Consider the following 24,847-nt stretch of genomic DNA (forward strand, 5'->3'; position numbering starts at 1 on the left):
GTTAGTAAAAATTTAGCGAGGAGAGAAATTAGTGAAGGATGGAGGGTCATCGTAAATAAGTGGATAAACAGTAAATAAGTAATGTCATTTAGTGCTGAAATATTCAAGAATAAACTAAGTGTTCTTGATGATAGTCAGGATTCTATAGTTTCTATATCACAATGGGTATTATTTCATCATAGACATAGTAAAGAAGCAGCATCTATATGGTCAGAATTTCTATTAAATGTTCCAGCATCTACCATTAAAAATCCATCATCTAAAAGATTATCATTATTATATCTTTGTAATGATGTTGTTCAACAAGCAAGACGGAAAAGAAGAGAAGAATTTATAAGTGATTTTGCTAAAGTATTACCGAATGCTTTAAAATTAACATATGCTACTGTAACCCCACCAATAAAACCAAAAGTAGAACGATTAATAAATGTATGGGAAGAGAGACAAGTATTTTCACCAGAAGATATACGTCTTATGAAGGAAGCAATAGCTGTAGCTAAGAAAAATCCAAATTTAGCTAATAATTTAAAGAATAAATCAGATTCTCATAATATAATAGAACAGAAATCTCCACCACTAGCTGACATAGCTCCTGAATTAAAATCTTTGAATGAGTTGTTTCTCAAATTAAATAAATTAAGAGATGAATCACAAACGTATCTTACACAATATGGAATCCAATCAAAGACTTATTTACCACATGATCCAGCTCTTAATGATGCATTACCAGGTCCTAGGGCATATCTCGCTAAATTGAATACACTTGAGAAAGTTAGTCATAGTTCAATAAATAGTCTTATAGAATTAAAACAGTTGAAAACCTCAATTCAAGATCATTTAAGCAGGCTTTCCACTTTTATATCGGAAAGTGTGGATACTGATGAATCTAAATTAAAAACTATAAATGAAAAGTTGACTAGATTAGATAGGGTAAAATCAGACTTAAGAGACATGACTGGAGACAATGATGAAGAGCCTTCTCCAAGTTTCGAAAGCACTGCCATTGATAGCACTATTGATAGTGGTGAATCAAAACCCGCTAGTGATTTCGATGGCTACAATGATGATGATCTGATCCCTACATATGATGTGGATGACGAAGATGATGACGACGAAGATGATAATAGCAAATATAAGAATGAAAGTGATGGAGATACTCTTACAAATAGAAAGAGAAGACTTTCTCAAACTCCTTCTGGGGGTTCCACGCCATCATCACTTAAACGTGTGGCATTTTCAGAGGATATTGAAGTAAAAGAATATGAAGCTGAAGAGCAAACTGATATAATAAAAATTGTTAAGAGCGATGATGACACAAGTGACTTTGATATTTACGATAGTGATAACGAAGATGTAACTGAGGAGTATACCAGCCACCACAAAGACGATCTAGAGTTGAAGCATGAATACGAAAGTTTCGACGAAGATGAGTATGATCCTTCTGCTATAAATACCGATTTATCCGATTCTAAATCTTCTTATAATGGTTCAGAAGACACGCCGGATATTGCAAGCATATTATCAAAGTTATCCTAATTAATGTATTATTATTAATAAATTACCCATAATATTAATCTCTATAAATATATATAAATATCGCACTGCGTGTAGTTCAGACTTTAATTTAAAATAATACTAAAATCATATGAACTTCTTGTTTTAGTTTGAGTTGAAGTTGTAGTTGTTTTAGAATTAGAATTAGAATTGGAATTGGAATTAGAATTGGAATTAGAATTGTATGAATAATTGTCAAAATTATCATTGTGTTCATGAGATTTTGAATTGTCAAATTTGGAATAATTAAGCAAATTTGGTAATGACAATCTCTTAATTGGATATTGTTGATAACTGTCGACTTTGGAATTTATCTTTTCAATCTTAGCTCTCCTAGCTTTCAGTTTCCTTGGCAAGTAAACACATAGATCAGATGAAGATATACAGTTATTACATTCTGGAAAATCTCTTGAACACTTCTTTTTAAATTTTCTACACCTTATACAACTTGCTTTAGCTTTTGAAGGATCATCTTTGGCTATATCAGGATGTGAAAGATTATGTTCATATATATTATCTTGATTTAATTTCATATTCTTTAAATTCTTTTTTTTGAATACTGTTATAGATGCCATTTTCCCATTAATAACCTTTTCCAGTATTGGGAACATATCTGATCTAATGGTTGTAGATATTTGACTCGGTAGTTTCTTATCGTGATTTTGCAACTGTACTTGAAATTCGCCTAGATATTTCTCCATTCCTGGATACTCATCAAAACCACTACATTCCATAAGATTATTGCTTATAATTTTGGAAACCATCTTTATATCATATTAATTGCATATTTCTACTTATCTCAATATGTATAACCCAAAATAAATTTATCCCATAAGTTTCAATATATATAAATTTGATTAAATCAATTAAGAGCATATGTGCCGAGTCAAATCAAATTAATTTTGTTAGTGACTCTGATCGCGAAAAATATTCCCGCGCAAATTTGCAGTCAAAAATTTTGGATGTAAAATTTCGGATAAACTATTATAACCTTTTGAATCTTCCGAATCTTGAAAATAGAACCTGCATTTGTATTGAACTTCTATATCCAGCATAAATTTTACTTGTTGTACTAAATGATCTTGCAAGTTTAGGTGTTGATTTTTTGAAGAAATTAGCATATAATTTTGCTCCCTCCGACAACTTTGATTCGTTCGGATATACCCTGTTTAAATCTGTACTTAAGGTATGTAACAAAGTTCCTTGTCCTTTAAATTTCAGATTAAATGAAGGTAACTTGTCGGAAAATAATTCATTCATCTTTGGTGATAAGTTATTCAAAGGCTCAGAAGAACCTACATAAAGTAAACTTTTAGTTCTTGTTGTTGCTACGTATAAAAGTCTACCTTTACTTGGGTCAGGCTTTTCATTATCACTCGTATATAAACTATTCCAACTGAATCGGGGCATAGCTCCAGGAATGAAAACTACTGGGAACTCTAATCCCTTGGCAGTATGAACAGTTGATAAATTAATCATATCATGTTTTATAACTGGTGTGTCCTCACTATAACTTCTTAGAAAAAAGTCAATAAAGTTTTTATCAGACTCTGCTTCCAAGAATTTTCTATATGATATAGTCAAAGAAGAATAAAACATTATCACATTTGTTTCTAAATCTTTTCTATGAGTTTTAGTTTTCTTTGAAATTGATGCCTCACTTTCATCAATTGATATATCTTGTGGATTATTCAAATATTCAAGTAAATTCAGTGATCTAGTAATTCTCAATAATGATTCCATAATACTCTTTGGATTGTGATTATCTTTTTGGAATTCGATTTCAGTCCGGCATTGTTCAAGGAAATTCTTGAATGTTGCTAATATGTGCTTGAATTCCACAGGTTTATATATAGATGAAAAGAAATCTCCATTATTAGATAAATCATCAAGCATAAAATCAATTAATTTATCAGGTTCACTTATTTCAGTTGTTTCAAATGCTGAAAATAATTTAGCAATCCTCATTCTAGCATTGGGTTTAGTATCAATGACTAAAAAGATACACATTAAACAAAACTCACTACCCCAATTAAAATTTAAAATATTTAGTATATCAAGAAATATATGAATATTTGATGATACCCATTTAGTAGAATCACCAAATTTATTACATTTGATACTATAATGTTTTTCAAAATATTCACTAATAGCATATATTTCTCTATTAGTTCTAGTAAGGATAATAATATCTGATAACTTCAACAATCCACCCAGTTCTAAAATTAATCGTGATATTTCATTGGCTATAAAATCATACTCTTCCATTACTGAACCGTTTGAAAAATAGATTGGTTTTATTCCAAATTGCTTGACTGATTTTATAGAAGATAAATAATTATCAAGTAAACCATTTGGTCTTAGAGCAATTTCAGTTGATACTTTCAATACTTCATCACTTAATCTAAATGTTTCTTCAATATTCTTTTCAGTTACTTTGAAATTAGGAAAATGTTTCCCTATGTCATCAAACAATTTAGGATCGGAACCTAAAAATTCATAAATGCATTGATTTGGATCTCCGGCTATTGTAATATGTTTACCTTCATTATCCAACCCAGGATAAGATGATATATTTTGAATAATCTTTAATAACAGATAATGCATATCTTGAAATTCATCTATAATAATAATTTTATAATTGGCTAATTGATGAATTACTGGTAAATTTTGACTATTTAATGATTTATTCATTAACTTAATTGCATCTGAAATAAAATCAGGATATCTTTTCATACCATTTTTATTCAAATATTCTATCAATCCACTTAAGTATTCTTCACTTATTTTAAACTCAGAGGCAGCTTCTTTTATTGTGGTTTTACCTACTTTTATTGAAGCAATTACTTTTTCTAATTTAGTTGGAGTTAATGAACCACTAATTGATTTCCCCTTAATAGTTGCTGTTTTAGTTGTAAATATTGATGAAAAACTTCTCCAACTTAAATCATCTAATAATCGAATATTTTTATAATTCTCATCATATAATGACCCATAATCTTCTAATAAATGCGAGCAGAATGAATGGAAAGTACTAATATTAACGCGTTCGGATAAATAAGATTCTGAAAGGGATTTAAGCGTGGTTGTTAATGCTTCTACAGCTCTATTGGTCATTGACAATACTAAGATTTGATCAGGACTTATTTTTAATTCTTCAATTAAATATAATATTCTTCGAGCAATAGTTAATGTCTTACCACTACCTGGTCCGGCTTTTATCAATAAAATTTCATTAGCATTAGGATATGATTCTACAATATCTAATTGAGATTTGGTAAATATCTGACTTTTTATACTGTCCTGACTCATTTCCTCAATCACAGAATCCCCCCGATCCACTTCCGGTATCATTATATCTTCCATATTAATCATAATTACTTAAATTTATGTTTAATGGGGTTCGGTAGTGATACATCACATATGTGCGCCGGCCGAAACAAAAACAGAAACAGTCGCAGCCGATCCAAAATTTCCTGAACAGACTTACGCCGTCTTTACTATAGTTAGACAGTAACCCAGTAATAAAATTACTTATCAGTAAAACAATTAGGCCAATGAGTGCATTAGATTCCTTAAAGGATATTTTGAATGCCAAATATGAATTGTCCGATATACCGGAAGTATCCAATTTTAATAATTTACAGATATATCTTGAATCACAAGAGCTGACAGAACCTCATAATCCTAATATATTAGATTCTATACGAACTCAAGCTTATACAAAGAATTCAAATCAAGTAAGTCAATTAAGTTCCGATGAATTATTAGATATTTCTGATAAATTCAAATGGTATGATGATAAAATTAAACTGTTCAAAATTAAATTAGAACCTATACAAAAGATCCTTGATGATTTTAATAATGATATATCTCATTTATCAACTAGTTTATTAGCATTACAAGAAAAATCAACTAAATTATCTCTGGATTCTAATGTCCAACATTCAGTAATTGAAAAACTTAATAATATAGTATTGGATTTAATGGTATCTCCTGAAGTTTCACGATCAATAGTAGAAGATGAGATAGATGAAAAATGGTTAGAGAATTTAAGATTTATTAATGAAAAGCAACAATTCCTTGCTAATATTAAGAGTGGGAAGATATCTAAGGAATTAAAGAGTATTTATAGTAATTCTAGATCTCTTGAACAATTGGAATCTGGTATTAGATTATTATCTAATAAAGCAGTAGAAAGAATTAGAGATTTCCTTATATCTAATATTAAAAAACTTCGATCATCTTCTAAGGCTTCATCACAAGAAATTCAACAAAATCTTATAAAACTTAAAGAAATATTTGTTTTCATTAATAAAGAGCATCCTGCCCTTGCAGCTCAATTAAGATTGGCTTATGTATATACTATGAGATGGTATTATCAAGTAAAATTTGCTAAATATATTTATGCATTAGAAAAACTTCATATAAGACATATTGATCTGAACTTTGTATTGGGAACAGATGGAGAAGAGAAATTAAGTGTTTTTGGTACAGCTTGGAAAGGTTGGTTACCTTCAACATCTTCATTGGCTCCTACTGTTACTCCTGCACAATCAGGTTCAGGACAATTATCAATGAATGAATATTTACAATCGATTGATAAAAGATTGAATATATTAGAGGATAATAAGATTCCTCTGGCAATTCCCTCTCAAATTGCAGAAACTACACCTTTTGTATACTGGTTGGAATTTGTTTATAATCAATTTGCTGTTGCATTAACAGATAATGTAGTAGTAGAATATCTATTCATGGTAGAATTCTTTTATGAAGATAATGAAAAGTTTGGAAAAATGGATGCTTCAGCTCGATTAGATGAAGAAAATAAAGGAAATACTAGTCAAGTTGAATGGTACAATATAATGTTTAGTAGTACTTTTAAAATGGGACGAGAATTTGTTAATTGGGCTATTACTCATAGTCCTTATTCTAAAACTATAGGAAGTACAGCTGCTAGTGCAGCAAGAGTTCATCCATCAATTGGATTTGGATCATGTGATGGGTATGCTATATTATTTATTATACGATTAGTTCAATCATCTCAATCAATATTTCAAAATAAATATCATATACCCATTATGGATGATTATTTAAATTCATTACTATTAATCTTATGGCCTCAATTTACAAAAATTATAGATCTAAATTGTGAAGCCATGAAGAAAATGATATTACTGTCATCAAAAGTTTCTACCCTTGCTCCAGTTCATATAACTCAACAATTTGCTCAATATATACTGGGATTATTAAAGTTATCTGGTTCTACAGGTAATGGTGATAATAATAATTATAAAGGTGAACCATTATTTAATTCAATTTTGAGATTACGTAATGACTTTGAAAGTTATTTAACTAAATTAAGTACTCATTCATTTGGTAATAGTAAAAATAAAGCAGTAGAAAGAGAAATCTTTCTATATAATAATTATTTCCTTATTGTAAACATTTTAAAGAATGAGAATACTGATATTGGTGTTGTAAATGGTTTAATTAATGAACAAATATCTCATTTTGAACTTTTATGTGAAGCCTATAAAAAGAATACAAAGTAGATGTCTGTATAAGTTTATATAATTTTATTTTATTTAATAAATTATAATAATAATAATAATAATAATAATTACAAATCACATATCTTAGCAAATAATCCACATAATTGTAAATATGATGATACACCTTCAAGAACTCTCATATGAGTAAATCCAATTTCTTTTATAAGTTCTAATCTTTTCTTTTCATCAATCCCAGGTAAAGATTTAGCTACTTTAAATGTCAGAGTTACAATATCAATTGATGAATAACCTTTAATCCATAAACTATCTAATAATTCTATTGCTTGATCTATATTTTTATCAGTTGTACAACTAGATAAAATCTTTTGAATTACTAATGGATGAGGTTGATCTACAATTTTAAATACATTAATATCATTAACAAATCCAAATCCTGCTACTGTACTTTGTAAATTATTAATTGCTTGTCTCATATCTCCTTCAGCTGTAAAAATTAATGCTCCTAATCCTTCACTATTATGTTGAACATTTTCTAATTTAACTATTTCTAATAATCTTGCTAATACTTGATCATCAGCTAATTTATTATATCTTAATATTGCACATCTAGATTGTAAAGGTTCAATAATTTTCAGGGATTGATTACATGCAAATGCAAATCTGGTAGTATTAGAATATATTTCCATAGTTCTTCTTAATGCTTGTTGAGCTCCTGGAGTCATTGAATCTGCTTCATCTAAAATTATAATCTTATGTCTTCCTGGTGGTAACAGTATTTTAGTTTGAGCAAATTGTTTAATTTTATTACGTACAACATCTATACCTCTATCATCAGATGCATTTAATTCTAATGTTGCTTGATGATATAATTCGGGACCTAATAATTCTAATGCAAGACAATGAATAGATGTAGTTTTCCCAATTCCAGGTAATCCTGAAATAATCATATGAGGCATATTCCCATCTTGAGCAATTCTCTTTAATCTCTCCACGGTTTCTTCATTACCCACTATATCATCCAATTTATGAGGACGATACTTTTCCACCCACGGAAGTTCTAATGAAGTAGCAAATGTCTTAGCCATAAGGTATGGTATATATACTATTTATATAGGTATATTAATAGGTCTAGTGTAATACTCTACATTGAACTTGTACTATTTCAGCGACGCGTTTTGGCGGTCAAAATTTTATGCCCTAACACTTAAGTGCGCAGTACTTTTGCAGCAGTAAGAAATGGGTCTATTGAGGGTCATTACATCATTATATACATACAACTATATAGTTATCACTGTTGCTGCTGTTGCTCCTGCTGCTGTAACTTCTTCTGTTTATTCTCTTGCTTCTGATCATTCTTCTTAGGGAATACTGGTATACTCGTAGACAAAAAGTTAATGGCTGGCGGAAGAAAATGACTATTGCCATCAAACATACTCTCCAACCAGGGTATATCTATATCCTTAACATGTTCATCTATCATTTCAAAAAGATGCTTACCTTCTATTATATCATCTGTTAATCCTAAAATGCCTACATTGGGTACAGCTAATATTTCAGAAAGTCGTTGTATACTGCCCTTTGGTAATTGAATCAACTTTACTCTATTTGATTTATGTTTCGATCCAGTATATGCCAATACAGGGAAAGTACTTGTAATTATAGGAGGTACAATATCGTTTTTACAAACAAAGATATATTTGTAATAAGGCGTTTGACTTGATAATGATACTTTATTCTTCTTTGTATGAATTTGGGCTTGAGCCTCTAATCTTTTAACACAAGAATTGAATCCTAAGACAACATGATTTATGATTTCAGGAGGCTCAACTTTTGTGGTTTGCTTTAATTGATTATACTTCCCTATTGATGATAATAAAAGTGTAAGATGATCCATTATTTCATTAGCAAGCTCAGGCAGTATAAATGGCCATAAATTAGATTGGGTAAATGCATTATCTAATATGGGTTTAAACACTTGTTTTCTTTTCCTTTCAATCTCTTTTAGTGATGTACTAACAACTGCAGGCTTCTTCACCTTATTGGACTGATTGTTTTCTTTCTTCTTATCTTTAGCCATATCAATTCTAATTGGTGATGTTTGGATGGATATACCATACTAAAGCACACTAACTTTACAGATTTTTTTTTTTAGAGATGCCCGTTGCGACTACTAATGTATTAAAAGAACAATCAGAAAGATGTATCATTAAACAAATATTTTTACACAAGTTTAAACAGATAAACTAGAACTAAAACTAATACTAATACTTTAACTATAACTATACTTATTATTATGTTATAACCAGCTAAACTTCACCAATTATAATCCTACTTATTATCATGGTTAGGTGATTTTGGAGAGTAATCAGGAGTTTCATCTCCTTGAGGATTATATTGTGGAGAAGTTGGTGAATAGGATGGAGATGTAGGAGAATACTGAGGAGAAGTAGGTGAGTATTGTGGAGATGTTGGTGAATAAGATGGAGATGTTGGTGAATATTGTGGAGAAGTTGGAGAATAAGATGGTGAAGTAGGAGAATAACTTGGTGAAGTTGGTGAATATGAAGGGGAAGTTGGTGAATAACTTGGAGATGTAGGTGAGTAGGATGGAGAAGTTGGTGAGTAACTTGGGGATGTAGGTGAGTATGATGGAGATGTAGGAGAATAAGATGGTGAGGTTGGTGAGTAACTTGGAGATGTTGGAGAATAGGATGGTGAGGTTGGAGAATAAGCTGGGGATGTTGGAGAATAAGATGGAGATGTTGGTGAATAAGCAGGTGAAGTTGGTGAGTAGGATGGAGAAGTAGGTGAGTAACTTGGAGATGTTGGTGAGTAAGATGGAGAAGTTGGTGAATAACTTGGTGAGGTAGGTGAATAACTTGGAGAAGTTGGAGAATAACTTGGAGAAGTTCCACCATAACCTGGAGATGTAGCTCCACCAAATGAAGGTGAAGTACCACCATAACCAAATGGAGAAGTAGCAGATGGAGAAGTTGGTTGACCACCATAAGAAGTGAGACCTCCACCAATTCCATCTTGAACTTGAGCAGTATGAATAGGAGAAAATCCACCACCTTCTTCATAATGAACATTATCATCATCCATATTATAATCCTTATAAGGAGTAGCACCACCATCATCTTGATATTCTTCATTTCCACTAATAATTGGAATATTTGAAGGAGCATTTTGTAACATCTTATCATCAACCATAACATCAAATGATCCAGTACCTAATGGAGCCATTTGACCCAACATAACATTTTCAGAAATACCTCTACAATCATCTAATTCAGCAGATGCACCAGCTTCAAGTAAAATTTCAACTGTTTCTTCGAATGAACAACGCATTAATGCACCAGTATCTGATCTATTAATACCATGACGAGTAATGGCCATAAGATGACCACGAGAAGTCATAACATCAACCAAAAGAGCCATATGACGATAATTAACATAAGAACCATCAAAAGCAATAACATTAAGAATTTCTTTAAATAATGCTGATCTAGTGGCTTCAATACCAAGAACTGAAAGAATTTCAATAAAATTATTAGAATAAGTTCTACTTGAATCGACTCCAGCTACTGACATAACACCTGCAAGATTAACCCCATCAGTTTCCAAGACCCATTCTTTACCTTGTTTAAAATCACCAGTTTCATCAGGTGTACTTGTTTTATGTTGCATCATAAAAACTCTTGTAATACCTTCAATACCTCTTAAAGAAATATTTTCCAACATATGAGATTCAATACTCTTTAAAATTTGATCTTCTTCAGATTCAGCTTCTTCATCCATCTTTGGATCACGAACAACTCTACAACGAATAATTAATTTATCAGCAGTATCATCTGACCAAATAACAAATAAATCTTCTCCAAAATTTTGAGAAATCTTTTCAGCAACTTGAGCCATAGTTAATTGTTTATCAAGCATTTTAGCACGATCTAATTCTAAACGAAGTAACCATGGAGATTGATTAGCAATAGATTCTTCAACTTTTTCATCAGGAATTGCAAAATAAGCTTCAACTGTATCATAATCTTCTTCTATAACTGTTGTTCTTGGATCTGGATCATAATAAATTTCAGTTGATGAAGTAACATTCTTTAAAGTTGTATGTTCAATTGCTGATTGAACAACTTTAGCTTTTTCTATATCTGATGCAATATCCTTTTCTAAATAAACTGTAAGAGCAGGAGTTTTAATATTTTTTGCAACATTAAGAATTTCTTTAAGACGAGGAACCCCTAAAGTAACATTCTTTGAAGAAACACCGGCATAATGGAAAGTATTTAAAGTCATTTGAGTTGCTGGTTCCCCAATAGATTGAGCAGCAACCACACCAACCATTTCACCCGGATGAACAATGGATTTTTGAAATTGAGATTCAATTTCTCCCATAACCCATTCAAATGATGAAGAATTTAATTTAAATTCTTCAATAACACGTCTAGAAGCTAATCTTGATCTTACTAAACATTGGAAAAGTAATGTAGCATTAGCTTGAGCTTCATCCAGTAATGGACCTTCACCTCTTACTACAAGTAATTTAGAACATAAATTACGTACACCAGTAACAATATCTTCTAATCTTAAATCAGAAGCTTTATAACGTCCATTATGGAAAATTTGTTGAGCATTTTGAATAATACGACGTAAATTAACTGGTAATGGCCAACTAAAATCACCATTTGGAAAGCAAACATCTCTTAAATAAGTACGATCTTTAATTAATTGATCATATTCTTCATCCAAGAGTCTTTGTAATTTAACATCACCTTTAATTTCTTTACCTGATTCTAATAATGAATCAGAAAGTGTTGTCTCTGGATCTAAAAGATCAATACGATAACGTTGTTCAAAAGATTTATCTGATCCTGGTATAGTATCAACTGATTGTTTTTCAACTTGAGTACCATCAATACCATCTTCACCATAAATAAATTGAATAATATCTCCTAAAGAATTTCTTGTTGTACCATCATAATGAACCATAATATCTTCTAAAGCTTTAACTAAACGACGTTGAATATAACCTGTTTCGGCAGTTTTAACTGCAGTATCAATAAGACCTTCTCTACCTGCCATAGCATGGAAAAAGAATTCTTGTGGAGTTAAACCTCTTAAATAAGAATTTTCAACAAAACCTTTAGATTCAGGTGAATAATCATCTTTTGTAAAATGAGGTAAAGTACGATCAGCAAATCCAAATGGAATTCTTTTACCTTCAACAATTTGTTGACCAACACAAGCAGACATTTGAGAAATATTAATAAATGAACCTTTTGAACCTGAAGTAACCATTTGTTTAACATTATTTAAATCTTTTAAACTCATTTCAGCTGATCTACCAGCAGTATCTCTTGCTTGATTTAAAACTCTTGAAACATTATGTTCAAAAGATTCTCTTAATGTCATACCTGGTTCAGGATCCAATTTATTCAGTTGAGCATCTAAAATAATTTCTTGAACTTTTTGTTTAGCTTCTTGAATAGTTGATGTAACATAATTCATAGTACTTCTATCAGCAATTGTATCACCAATACCAATAGAAAATCCATTATGAAGTAACCAATAATTAACAACTTTTTGAATAGCACTAAATAATTGAGCACAAACTTGTGGACCCTTTTCTCTCATAACTGTATGAATTAATCCTCCTCCAGTAGCTCCAACAGTCTTTTTATCAACCACTCCAAACATAATTTCTCCATCAACAATTAACATACCAGTATCTTTTGGACTTAATAAATCTTTACCTCCATCAAATCTTTGTAAATGAATACCCTTTGGAATTGCCATTGATAATATTTGTTTACCACTCCATAAAAATTTTGGTTTAGTAATAACTGGTGGTGGAATAACTCCATCCCAATTTGGAATCCAATATAACATATTCATAACTTGATCATATTCAATAAAATTATCTCTTAAAGTCATTTTACGAATACCACATAAAGTATCTTGAACAATACCCATAACTGGTTTATTAGATTGAGGAGAAACAATTTGTAAAGGTACAGCACAAATTTCAGATAATTCAGCTCTAGTTTCAGGAGATTGTGGAACATGTAAATTCATTTCATCACCATCAAAATCAGCATTATAAGGTGAAGTAACTGATAAATTTAATCTAAAAGTTGAATAAGGCATAACTTTAACTCTATGAGCCATCATAGACATTTTATGTAAAGAAGGTTGACGATTAAATAAAACTGGATCATTATCCATTAAATGACGTTCAACTTTCCAACCATATTGTAAGGCAATATCCCCAGCTCTTTTATTATATCTTAAATCAATTCGATCACCTGTATCTCTTATGACATATTTTGCACCGGGATGTTCATTAGGTCCATTACGAACATATTCAGTTAAACGATGAATATTATATGGAGTAACAATTTCTGGATAAGTTAAAGTTCTTGCAATTGAAATTGGAACCCCAACTTGATCTAAATCAAGATTTGGATCACCAGAAATAACTGTACGAGCTGAAAAATCAACTCTTTTTCCCATAAGATTACCTCTTAATCTACCTTCTTTACCCTTTAATCTTGCTCTAATAGATTTAATTGGTCTACCAGTTTTTTGTAAAGCTTGAGGTTGACCAGCTATATCATTATCCATATAAGTTGCTACATGAAATTGAAGTAATGATTCAAATTCACTTATAACATGTTGAGGTGATCCATCCATTTCTAATCTTTGAACATTAATATTAGCTTTAATAACATCAGCTAATTTAAATGTTAAATCATCTTCACCTCTGGCAGTATCATTAAAGGCAATACTTGGTCTAACTGGTGGAGGTGGAACTGGTAAAACAGTAATTAACATCCATTCAGGTCTAGCATAATCTTCATTAAACCCTAATCTATAACAATCTTCTTGACTTATATGTTTAAATACATTAAGAATTTCTGATGGAGTTAAAATTCTTTTATCACCTTGTTCACCTTCTTCAAATCCTTTAGTTTGTTTCCAAGTTCCCCAAAGTTTTAAACCATCTCTACGAATTGTTGGATGAGTATTACCACATCCTCCTCTACCTATAATAGTGCCATCTTCTGTAGTTGTTTCTGCTTCACAAACATTTTTTTGTTTACAAAGACTCCATACAGCATTAAATCTCTTTTTTGGATCTCTTATTCTAATGGCTTGAGCCATAGCAGGATTAGTTTCATTTAATAAAAGTTTACCACAACTCATACAAACTGATTCACAAACTTTTTTAATTTTTGGAATAAATCCAATATGAAATACTGGTTTAGCTAATTCAATATGACCAAAATGTCCAGGACATTCAGTCATATCTTCACCACAAGTTTGACATCTAAAATTACGATCTATTGAACCTAATCTTGGATCATTTAATCCACCTTCTCTTGGCTTTTTTGTTGATTGATCCATTGTTTCTGGATATTCAATCTTAGCCACAGAAATAGCTCGAACTTCTTCTGGAGATAATAAACCAAATTGTACCTCTTTAACAGAACGGAGCGGAGCACTTGAATAAGGAAATTGACGACTCATCCTGATTGATTTACTTGAACTTTACTTAGTAGATAGTATTACTTATTTAATAGTAATTATTAAATTAATGGTAAATTATTAATATTATACTCAATAACAACTCAATGTTACTGCTAAAAACTCGTGCTAAGATTCCTCAACCAAACTGATGCAACTCCTCGACAATGTAATACACTTCCAAAAACTAAAAGTAAATGGTTTCAAGGTGGTTCACACTAACGAGTCAGGTGAGTAGTGGCTGTTGATTATCAATTGCCATTTTTTTTCAGGTTGGAAGAATTCTCGCCCGAAAAAAAGAAAATGCATGGCTGGGGACTGAGAGTTACGCGTGGAGCGATGGGAGTGGCTTGGTGGTCTGCGTATACTTGAGTCTAGGTAGTCATAGATAGCAGTAGTATATAAATACTGTATAGCATATACTATAGCATATACTATAACATATACTATACCATATACTATGACATATACTATGACATATACTATAACATACACTATAATATACTATAATATACTATAACATATACAATAACATATACTATATTACACTATAATATACTGTAACATATATGTATTTATATATGTATATATATAGTATAGTTATATGTATATTATGTGTATGTACGTTAAAGAGTACTAGTAAATAAGAATATTAGATAAAATATTTATATATATAGTGTTATAAATATTACAGTGTGTAGACCAATTAGGAGGTAAATGAGAAGATACGAACTAAAAGATATGGTACCACAAAAGAATCTTATAACAATACCATATTTAGAGTTTATAAAGAAATGAATATTTCCAAATTCAAAATCTTTTAATTTGACAATGATGTAAGAGAGACAGAAAATAATACTTATAAGACTCTAATGAAAATGTTAGTACTATTACTATCAGCACTATTCGTTACCTGTGTTCAATCTACTGGTACAGCATCAATACCTGAACCTTTGGCTAGATTCGATCCTACTAGTGGTTAAGATCGTATTCAAAGTACAGAAGTTCTCCAACGTCAAGAAGAGGTTAAGCAGCTTTAAGACAAGTCATAAGTGCTGCGTACTACGAGAGTAATACGTCACCATTATTCTGATCATGTATCAGGTAATATTAGCTATTTAATACAAATATCCTACATCTTATACTCTCATATCTTCACATACATTATATCTATATGCTTTATCTACGAAAAGAATTTAGATAATACCTTCTTTTGCTTCTCCTTACGAGCCTTAACCCTTTGCTTAACATCTTGAAGTCCCTTAACTATAGCACCATCAGATGGTTCAATAGCTAAGGCAGCTTCAAGTGCTTCTTGTGCTGAACCTTCATCCTTAAGTAAAAGATATCCCATACCCTTTCTATATAATGCTTTAGCCTTAGATTTTGATTCAATTTCAGGAATTTCTAATGCATTAGTAGATGCTTCAACTACTTTTTTACCTTCATTTAATTTTAAGGCAACTAAGGCAATATTAAGGAAACAACTAACTTTTAAATTTTGAATAATTTTAATCTCTTCAGCTGGTAAATCATCAGGATAAAAATCTTCTAAGAAATTAGAAGCTTTAGTATATTTTTCTAAAGATTTTGGTAAATTACCTTGTTTTAAAAGTTTAGTACCTATATCCTTTATGGTTGTAACAGCCTTAATAACTTCTTGAGCATTATCTGTATCAAAACTCTCATTATCATCAAGAACTTCTTCATAAATATCACCAAATCCATCATCAACAACAGCTTCTTCAGGAACATAATCATGAGGTAATTCACCACAATCACTTATAATCCAATCTTCAATTGGTTTATCATTATCACCTTTATCAGATCTTTCTAATTTTCTAACAATTGATTTACCTTGAATAACTTTACCAAATACAACATGTTTACCATTTAAATGAGGAGTTGGAACAGTAGTTATAAAAAATTGTGAACCATTAGTATTAGCTCCAGCATTGGCCATAGATAATAAAAATGGTTTATCATGAAGTAATTTAAAATTTTCATCTTCAAATTTTTCACCATAAATAGATTCTCCTCCAATTCCTGTACCATGAGTAAAATCTCCTCCTTGACACATAAATCCTTTAATTACACGATGAAAAATTGATCCTTTATAATGAAGTGGTTTACCTGATTTAGGTGATTCACCTTTCTCTCCAGTACATAAAGCTCTAAAATTTTCTACAGTTTTTGGTACAACATCACCAAATAATTCAAATACAACTCTACCTTTTGGTTCACCATTCGCAGTAATATCAAAATATACTATAGGATTAGTATTAGTCATCGTTACTTAATTGTTATATGAATATATGATATGATTACAGGTAATATTTCAAATGGTTGAAAAATTTCGAAAGAGTGTTCTAGAATGTCGCGGTAAACCAAAAATGGGGGTGAGGGGAGGAGGAGACATATGTCGTGAAAGCTTTATATTATAAGGCATAAGTATAAGTACAGGGTAGAAGAAGTTATGAAGAAGTTATGAAGAATTAGATAACTATATGCATTATTAAACGGATGGTTCAGTTAGATAAATTGAATTAAATCAAATTAATTTAAATTAATTTAAGTTGGTCTAACTGGATCAAAATATGGATGAGCCATAGCTTCTTTAGCAGTTAATCTCTCTTGATGATCATATCTTAATAAATTATCAATAAAATCAATAAATTCATTTGATACAAGATGTTGATTATTATCATTAATAAATCTTTCCCATGGTCTTCTATTATAATAACCAATATCTTCATATTCTTCACTAAGAGTTAAATTATATTTTTCAAGATATTTGTTTAAATTGCTTGAACCTAATACTCTTACTATTTGAACTAATTGATCAGTATTAGATTTCCCATGAAAAAATGGTTCCTTTATAAATACCATAGATGCTAACATACAACCATAAGACCATAAATCTAATGAATAATCATATAATCTAAAATCTACTAATAATTCAGGACCTTTAAAATAACGTGATGCAACTCTTACATTATATTCAGTACCTGGATGATAATATTCTGCTAATCCCCAATCTATTAATCTTAATATCTTCTTTTCATGATCTATCATAACATTATGAGGTTTAACATCTCGATGCATAATTCCCATTGAATGTGAATAATCAAGAGCTTTTAATAATTCATACATATAAAATCTAATATCATAATCAGAAAATGTTGGATATAATGTTCTAAAATCAACATTATTAACATGTTCAAAAATTAATCCTGGAGTTTTCAGTTGTGGTTCTCTAACTACATCAAATAATTTAACGATATTTGGTCCATCGACTAAATTCTTTAATATAGATATTTCTCTTTTAATCTTTTTCCTTTTAACTGGTTTTAATACTTTAATAACAACTTTATCACCTTTTATTAAATCAATCCCTAAGAAAACTTCTGAATATTTACCTCTACCTAATTTCTTAATTATTTCATAATTATCTTGTGAATTCCATTTAATATTTAAATCATCATAATCCCAGAATGATTGTGGTTTACTTGCCAATACATCCGCATACACCCTGGCTATTGAAGTATTAATATTATTATTATTATTACTTACCGACATTTTCTTATTATTATTATTATTATTAATATTATTACTACTACTAGTCTTCGTATTGTTAATAGATCTATAGCCAAGGTAAAACGATAAAAGCAATAATAAAACTACTCGGTAAATGAACCTTATCTTGGCTATCCCGGATTTTTACACTAGTGGAATAGATCACCTCCTGAATCAAAGGTAAATCGATCCTTAAGTTTTATCTACTAGTTTGTATTACCATATAGTCAAAGTCCCCTATACCTCAATAAAAAAATTTTTTTCTCTATCGCTCACGTGACTCTTACACTATCACTTACACCTTTTACTATCACTTCTACTTATAATATCACTATATTTTGTTACTTTACTATATTTTATTATATATAAATATATAGCTACCTATTTATACATTTAGTCTAGCAAATGCTGCATTAAATCCTTTACTACGAGGTGTCTTACGACTGTTAGAAACAGACTCAGCAGCTTGTTTAATCTTTTTAATCTCTTCATTCTTTTTCGCAAGCTTTCTACCTCCACTTTCAAGTTCATAGTTATCAAGGAAATCATCTAACATATCTTCTAAATCTCCTCTTTCTTTCTTCATATCAAACTCACCTACTTGTTCTACTTGTTCATCTTCCTTTTCGAATTTCTTATTGAGTTGTTCATAACGATCATCAAGTAATGTTAAACCTTCAGTTCTGAACAATGCTGATGATGACATAGAAAATGATGATGTATCAGTCATAGCACCTTTCTTCTTTCTTAATTTGGTACCTGAAACTTTCTTTTTTTGAATTTCAGGTAATTCTGGTAATGCATCTCCTTCTTCTTCTTCATCTTCAAATTCATCGTCTGAATCCCAGTCATTCTTATCATTTTTTGTCTGGTTCTTATATTTCATGAAATCATTATGCCATTGGTTACTTACCGTTATTTTCTCTCCTTCTAAATCTGCTGGTGCTTCTCCATCATTATACATGTCTGCTGCTTCTTCTTCCAGATAATTCTCATTATAGTCTTCTCCTTCATAATACTCATCATCATAGTTATCAAGGTCCCACTCATCATAATCATCTTCATAAAATCCTTCTTCCTCATCATCTACTTCTCCAGACTTTAATAAATCATCAAAATCTACATCTTCTTCTTCATCTCCAATATATGCTTCATCTTCTAATGCTTCAAGTACTTCTCTTAATCTTGGATCTAAATTCGGATTAAAACCTTGTAATTCTCTAGGGATATTTTCACTCAAATTGGCTTGAACTTTTCTCTTCTGTTGAGAAGGTAGTTGATCTTTAAATAAATCTTCTATATTCTGTTTAGGTTTCTGTTGTGGATCTTCTTTAGCTCCAATAAATACTGCATCTTCCGATGCACCTATTGGCTTTAAATGTTGCATATAATCATATTTGGAGTCATCATAAAGAATCCCATATTGGGCTGCAAGACCTTCATTATCTCTTATAGTATTAAGTTCATCTTTAGTAAGCTTTTGTTCGATATCTTTAATAGTACGAGATTTTCCACCTTTCTGAGCTGCTGGTACTAACACATGAGGAGAGGCTTCATCATCATAAAACAATGCATCGTCGTGTGCTCTATGCACTATGTTGAATGTGGTAGCATTCTTCTTATCGAATTTCTTTCTGGGTGCCATAACGTGTCTATTATTACTATTACTATTCTATACTATAACTACCTACTGTTAACTATGTATTCATCGTATATCATTAAGTGAAAAAAAAAATTTATTTATATGCAATATCATCGCTCCTGCATCCAGTGTCCGCACCACTATCTATAAATTTTTGCAATCATTTGTTAATTAATGATCATGTCTCTCCTTTGATTCCACAATGATTCGGGGCCAGTCACTTCTGTAGATTACTACATATTCGGAAATCGCTAAGAAAGCTACTCCCGATATTAATCCGTACCATAACCCTTGTAAACCAAATTTAAATGTGAATGCTAATACTGTACATAAGGGAAGGGCAATAACATAATATGATATCATATTAAGTATTGATCCAATTCTTTGTCTACCTTGACCTCTAAGGACTCCTGCTCCAATCACATTGAATGCATCGCCTAATTGGTTAAGAGCTACCAAGGGAAGTACTTGAACCGTAATTTTAATAACTTCTTCATCCTCAGTGAATAATCGTGATAAATAATGTCTACCAAAGAATACATGACTGAAATTAGTAAGAGCTATAATTCCTGCAAATATGATTGTTAATTTGGTAACTAACAGAGCAGCTCTAATACTTTGCATACCAACAAAATGTCCAATTCTTGTACTAAGAGCCACAGCCACTGCAAATGGTAATTGGAAAGATAATGAACCTACATTAGATGCAATGGCTTGAGCAGCAATAGCGGAAGTACCAAATGATGCAGCAAGAATTGTGAGAACTTCAAATGCTAAATATTCTGCTTCTACCATAATAACTCCTGGAATAGCCAATCTTAACATGGGTATCCAGTTCTTTATAGCTTTTTCAAAATCTAATCCACCCCAACATTTCTTTCCATCTATAAGTAACACATATAATAACATTAGTAATGAAATAATCCAATAAACGATTCCGAGGGCAATTGGAATACCGACATATCCAAGTCCATATGTTGGATGCCAAACTAATATCCAATTTAATAAATAATTTATAGGAACAACTATCACAAGAACATAAGTTCCAGCATTGAATATATGTTGAGCTTGTAAAAACCTCTTTCCTGTTTCAAATAATACTAGACCGGGAGTTCCAAATATAAGTATTCTTAAAAATGTTTGTATCATATCTACTAATTCATTATCATCAATTACATGAGCTAATATAGATCCTGAAAACCACCAGATCAATGATAAGGGGAATACAGTTACTGCTAATATCATTAATGAACATCGCTGGAAATAGACTCCAACTAGATGTAATTTTCCTGACCCATATGCTTGTGAACAAAATGAATCTAAACTAGTTGACATACCTTGATATATAGCGAGGCCCGTTATATTAAATGTACATACGGCAAGAGATACAGCTGCCAATTCCTTAGCCCCTAATTTCCCTGCCGCATAGATTGATATCACCGATAACAAATATTGTAAGAAGAATGTAATAACTAATGGTATTGAAGCCTTAGTAATAAATTTGAGCTCTTCGGCCGAAGTAAGATCTTCAGCATCTGTTGCTTCATTCAAACTAGAATAGTTTTCGTAATCTACCACACCTATTAACAATTGTTCTTCCGAGTCCATGTTGTGTTTTATATCATTTATGGTATTATAATACTGGTAATTAATATGGGTTACCAATAATTTTCCACCTCTATTATATATATTCATTCGTTTATATATGTAAAGTCGGAACGGTAACGGTTGTTACGCGCGGAATAAGATTACCTAATTGGGCGGGCAATAGCGCGATATGATCAAAGCGCATTGCCTATTTAGGTAGGTAGATTGAACTATGTCTATATAAATATATAGAGAGACTGCTCTGATTGAACGAAGAATGAATTTATGTTATCGAGTGGTTTTGATTTGACAAATGGAATAGATATTGTGTCGTTGTAGATATTGTTAGCACGAGTGAAATATAATGAACTATCCAAATTTTTAAGGATTATTTCTTGAGTTTCTGGTGATAATTGTAAGCTTAAATCGGAACCATTGAACTGAGGGCTAGATATTTGAATTATTTGAGTAGGTTCGGTTTTACGAATGACTAATGTGAAATCAATTTTTTGGGGTTGGTTCAAATCTTGTTTGGATGTTGTAATTTCTGGTTTTGAAAGTTTGGGTGGAAGTGAGTCTATAGACATATCACTGAGTTCTTCTATAAGTGGTTTATTTTTCAATTCTCCTTTGATATTTGTTAGTTCAGGTAACTCTTCTTCCATATCTATATCATTAGTTTCTTCTAGTAATCCTAAGATTTCATTCTCTTGTATATCTTTGAGCCTCTTTTGAAGTCCAGAATCTTTAATCTCTGATTCCTGTATTTCAGTTTTCGATAACTCACCTTTAGCTAACATTTTGGGTTTGGAATATTCTCGATCAAATACATATGAATATGCCATTTCAACCGCTTCTATACACCATTCGATTAATATAGTTTTCAAGTCTTCACTCACTTGACACCATCGGAAGCAAATTGGATTAATACAACAATCAACAACTATAGATGCAACTCCCTTTTTATCTTTATCATTCTTAATATTAGAAACTATTAGAGGAATCTCCCATTTATTATCTATAATCAAGGGAAATACAACTGCTGGATCAAATTCAATTTCAGGTGTCGGTACTTGAGAGTCTTGACAAATGTTTATAAACACTTTTCTAGAAAGTAATGCATAATCTTTGGCTTCTATAATTTTGGTTTTAACCACAAATCCAGGTTTAGGATCTAATGTTATTACTTTTCCTACTTCTGTAATCGCTGCCATTATTGTTTACCTAATTTAGTAATTAGGAAGTCACGATGATTCAATTGAAATATTTTTGTTGAGTCAACTCCAGAAAAAAAATGAGTCTCCAGAATTTTTTTGAGTCAACTACTCAACTTAAATTTTTCACTCTCCGAACTTATTATCTATTAAATATATATACTTAATTAAAGTAAGATGAATGTTCTAGTATATTCAGGACCTGGGTCTACGACTGAAAGTGTTAAGCACTGTATAGAGTCACTTCGATACTTATTATCTCCTCATTATGCTGTAGTATCAGTAGGGGAGGCTTCACTTCTTAATGATCCATGGATGTATAAGACTGCCATGTTAGTAATTCCTGGAGGAGCTGATTTACCATATTGTCGACTGCTTAATGGTGCAGGGACTAGAAAGATAGCTCAATATGTTAAGAAAGGTGGTAAGTATTTAGGATTTTGTGCTGGAGCATATTTTGCATCTGGTAGAGTAGAATTTGAAGTAGGACATCCACTATTAGAAGTTACTGGTGATAGAGAATTACAATTTTTCCCGGGAATTGCTAGAGGCTGTACATTCAAGGGATTTGATTATAAATCTCATGCGGGTGCAAGAGCTCCTAAAGTTTGTATTGAAGGTACTACTGATAAGGTATATGCATATTATAATGGAGGTGGTGTATTTGTTGATGCTTCTAAATATAGGGGTGTTGAAGTGATTGCTAGATATGAGGAACCAATTGATTTGGAAGATGAAGAAAAAGTCGCTGTTATCTATAAAAAAGTTGGTCGTGGAGATGTTTTATTAAGTGGAATTCATCCTGAATATTCTCCTGATTTACTAAAACCTGAATCTGAAGAATTTAATAAGACCATTGAAATTCTTAAACAACACGATCATGAAAGAAAAGTTTTCTTACGTAATTGTTTGGCTAAGCTTGGTTTAAAGGTAAATGAAGATGTGGAAGCACAAATCCCTCATCTTACTCCTATATATGTATCATCCCATCTCGATACATCATTGGTTAATAAATTAGCCGAGAATCTAAAGAATAATGTTGATTTGGTCAATAATTCTACTTTAGAAGATGATAATGATACGTTAGTATTTCATGGTGAAGATGAAGATGAGCATCATTATCTTCTTTCAGATGATACTATATCAAGTGAAGACTATACTTCAGCTCCCAAACATATAAAAATATTTAATAATGGAGGTTTACCTGATTCTAAATCTACTCCTTATTTCAATATGGCTTCATATTTCAGTCAACTACAAGCTTTATGTAAGGGTAATAATTGTGAAATTGGATCCGTTCTTGGTTATGGAGAAGTTGTAACATCAACTAGTACTTTACTTGATCATAATCCAAAATTTTTATCCCAATTACCTCATGGATTTATTATTACTGCAACCGAACAAGTTGCAGGTAGAGGTAGAGGAGGTAATGTATGGGTGAATCCCAAGGGAGTTATGGCCCTGTCTATTTTATTTAAAGTACCATCTAAAGGTGGACCATCAACCAACATTGTTACATTACAATATTTATTAGTATTAGCCCTTATTGAAGCTATTCTAGGATATGGAAGTTATGAAAGGGGTAGTGGAGCAGGATATGAAGATATTCCTGTAAGATTAAAATGGCCTAATGATATATATATACTTAAACCCGAATTCTTTAACAATCTTGAAGATGGAAAAACTGTAAGTTCTACGGTAGAAGGTGATGATGAGAAATATGCAAAAGTATCAGGAGCTTTAGTTAATTCTCAATATATTGATGGTAATTTCAATTTAGTTTGGGGAGGTGGAGTTAATGTATCTAATGATGAACCAACTACATCATTAAATTCAGTATTAAAGAAATTAAATATTATCCGAGTAGCTAGAGGATTACCAGAATTACCTCCTTATCAACCTGAAAAGCTTTTAGCTAAAATGGTGTTTACTATGGATCAATTTTACAATGTATTTAAAACTTCTGGCCTTCGACCATTCTTACCTCTCTATTATAAAAGATGGTTTCATACTAATCAACAAGTAAGTTTGGATGCCAAGGGAGATGGTCATATTAGATCCTGTATAATTAGGGGGATTACTGATGATTATGGGTTACTCATAGCAGAAGATCAAAATTCGCGAGAGATATTACATTTACAACCTGATGGGAATTCCTTTGATATCTTCAAAGGTCTAGTATATAAGAAGCAGTAATATTTAGAATAGTTAGTTTAGAT

At 31.1% G+C, this 24,847-nt stretch overlaps 13 protein-coding genes across 13 annotated transcripts; 3 read left to right on the plus strand and 10 right to left on the minus strand. All coding sequences in view use genetic code 12, as the record gives it.

The window, feature by feature from the left end:
* Positions 1–25: 25 nt before the first annotated feature.
* On the plus strand, positions 26–1,694 carry RJT21DRAFT_122045 (uncharacterized protein). The gene has a single exon (XM_064882275.1). It carries the CDS (start codon positions 82–84, stop codon positions 1,534–1,536), a length of 1,455 nt encoding a protein of 484 aa, XP_064736534.1. The 5' UTR covers positions 26–81; the 3' UTR covers positions 1,537–1,694.
* RJT21DRAFT_345 (Zn(II)2Cys6 transcription factor domain-containing protein) lies at positions 1,620–2,318 on the minus strand (the record flags this gene model as incomplete). The annotated part of the gene is made up of 1 exon (XM_064884223.1): positions 1,620–2,318. One exon carries the CDS (start codon positions 2,316–2,318, stop codon positions 1,620–1,622), a length of 699 nt encoding a protein of 232 aa, XP_064736535.1.
* Positions 2,319–2,428: 110 nt separating this feature from the next.
* HMI1 (ATP-dependent 3'-5' DNA helicase) lies at positions 2,429–5,020 on the minus strand. The gene has a single exon (XM_064884763.1). It carries the CDS (start codon positions 4,927–4,929, stop codon positions 2,539–2,541), a length of 2,391 nt encoding a protein of 796 aa, XP_064736536.1. The 5' UTR covers positions 4,930–5,020; the 3' UTR covers positions 2,429–2,538.
* VPS52 (Vps52p) lies at positions 5,021–7,143 on the plus strand. The gene has a single exon (XM_064884764.1). The coding sequence runs from the start codon at positions 5,112–5,114 to the stop codon at positions 7,107–7,109; it is 1,998 nt and encodes a 665-aa protein (XP_064736537.1). The 5' UTR covers positions 5,021–5,111; the 3' UTR covers positions 7,110–7,143.
* On the minus strand, positions 7,144–8,257 carry RFC4 (replication factor C subunit 4). The gene has a single exon (XM_064884765.1). The coding sequence runs from the start codon at positions 8,153–8,155 to the stop codon at positions 7,178–7,180; it is 978 nt and encodes a 325-aa protein (XP_064736538.1). The 5' UTR covers positions 8,156–8,257; the 3' UTR covers positions 7,144–7,177.
* POP3 (Pop3p) lies at positions 8,257–9,206 on the minus strand. Its single transcript, XM_064884766.1, has one exon. The coding sequence runs from the start codon at positions 9,145–9,147 to the stop codon at positions 8,359–8,361; it is 789 nt and encodes a 262-aa protein (XP_064736539.1). The 5' UTR covers positions 9,148–9,206; the 3' UTR covers positions 8,257–8,358.
* A 1-nt stretch (position 9,207) lies between these two features.
* RPO21 (DNA-directed RNA polymerase II subunit RPB1) lies at positions 9,208–14,845 on the minus strand. Its single transcript, XM_064884767.1, has 2 exons — positions 9,832–14,845; positions 9,208–9,684 (listed from the first exon to the last, which is right to left on the minus strand). The coding sequence occupies exons 1-2, from the start codon at positions 14,610–14,612 to the stop codon at positions 9,399–9,401; spliced, it is 5,067 nt and encodes a 1,688-aa protein (XP_064736540.1). The 5' UTR covers positions 14,613–14,845; the 3' UTR covers positions 9,208–9,398.
* A 947-nt stretch (positions 14,846–15,792) lies between these two features.
* On the minus strand, positions 15,793–16,899 carry CPR6 (peptidylprolyl isomerase; the record flags this gene model as incomplete). The annotated part of the gene is made up of 1 exon (XM_064885562.1): positions 15,793–16,899. The coding sequence occupies one exon, from the start codon at positions 16,897–16,899 to the stop codon at positions 15,793–15,795; it is 1,107 nt and encodes a 368-aa protein (XP_064736541.1).
* Positions 16,900–17,039: 140 nt separating this feature from the next.
* CKA1 (casein kinase 2 catalytic subunit) lies at positions 17,040–18,455 on the minus strand. Its single transcript, XM_064884769.1, has one exon. It carries the CDS (start codon positions 18,186–18,188, stop codon positions 17,181–17,183), a length of 1,008 nt encoding a protein of 335 aa, XP_064736542.1. The 5' UTR covers positions 18,189–18,455; the 3' UTR covers positions 17,040–17,180.
* A 44-nt stretch (positions 18,456–18,499) lies between these two features.
* Positions 18,500–19,870, minus strand: LTV1 (Ltv1p). The gene has a single exon (XM_064882276.1). The coding sequence runs from the start codon at positions 19,828–19,830 to the stop codon at positions 18,571–18,573; it is 1,260 nt and encodes a 419-aa protein (XP_064736543.1). The 5' UTR covers positions 19,831–19,870; the 3' UTR covers positions 18,500–18,570.
* A 128-nt stretch (positions 19,871–19,998) lies between these two features.
* Positions 19,999–21,435, minus strand: RJT21DRAFT_88267 (uncharacterized protein; the record flags this gene model as incomplete). Its single annotated transcript, XM_064885560.1, has 1 exon — positions 19,999–21,435. One exon carries the CDS (start codon positions 21,433–21,435, stop codon positions 19,999–20,001), a length of 1,437 nt encoding a protein of 478 aa, XP_064736544.1.
* Positions 21,436–21,650: 215 nt separating this feature from the next.
* Positions 21,651–22,725, minus strand: RJT21DRAFT_133309 (uncharacterized protein; the record flags this gene model as incomplete). The annotated part of the gene is made up of 1 exon (XM_064883185.1): positions 21,651–22,725. The coding sequence occupies exon 1, from the start codon at positions 22,626–22,628 to the stop codon at positions 21,651–21,653; it is 978 nt and encodes a 325-aa protein (XP_064736545.1). The 5' UTR covers positions 22,629–22,725.
* Positions 22,726–22,767: 42 nt separating this feature from the next.
* RJT21DRAFT_122053 (biotin--[acetyl-CoA-carboxylase] ligase) lies at positions 22,768–24,847 on the plus strand. The gene has a single exon (XM_064882277.1). It carries the CDS (start codon positions 22,806–22,808, stop codon positions 24,822–24,824), a length of 2,019 nt encoding a protein of 672 aa, XP_064736546.1. The 5' UTR covers positions 22,768–22,805; the 3' UTR covers positions 24,825–24,847.

Source organism: Scheffersomyces amazonensis, assembly GCF_036850825.1.
Source record: "Scheffersomyces amazonensis strain UFMG-HMD-26.3 chromosome Unknown RJT21scaffold_6, whole genome shotgun sequence".
Classification (NCBI taxonomy): Eukaryota; Fungi; Ascomycota; class Pichiomycetes; order Serinales; family Debaryomycetaceae; genus Scheffersomyces; species Scheffersomyces amazonensis.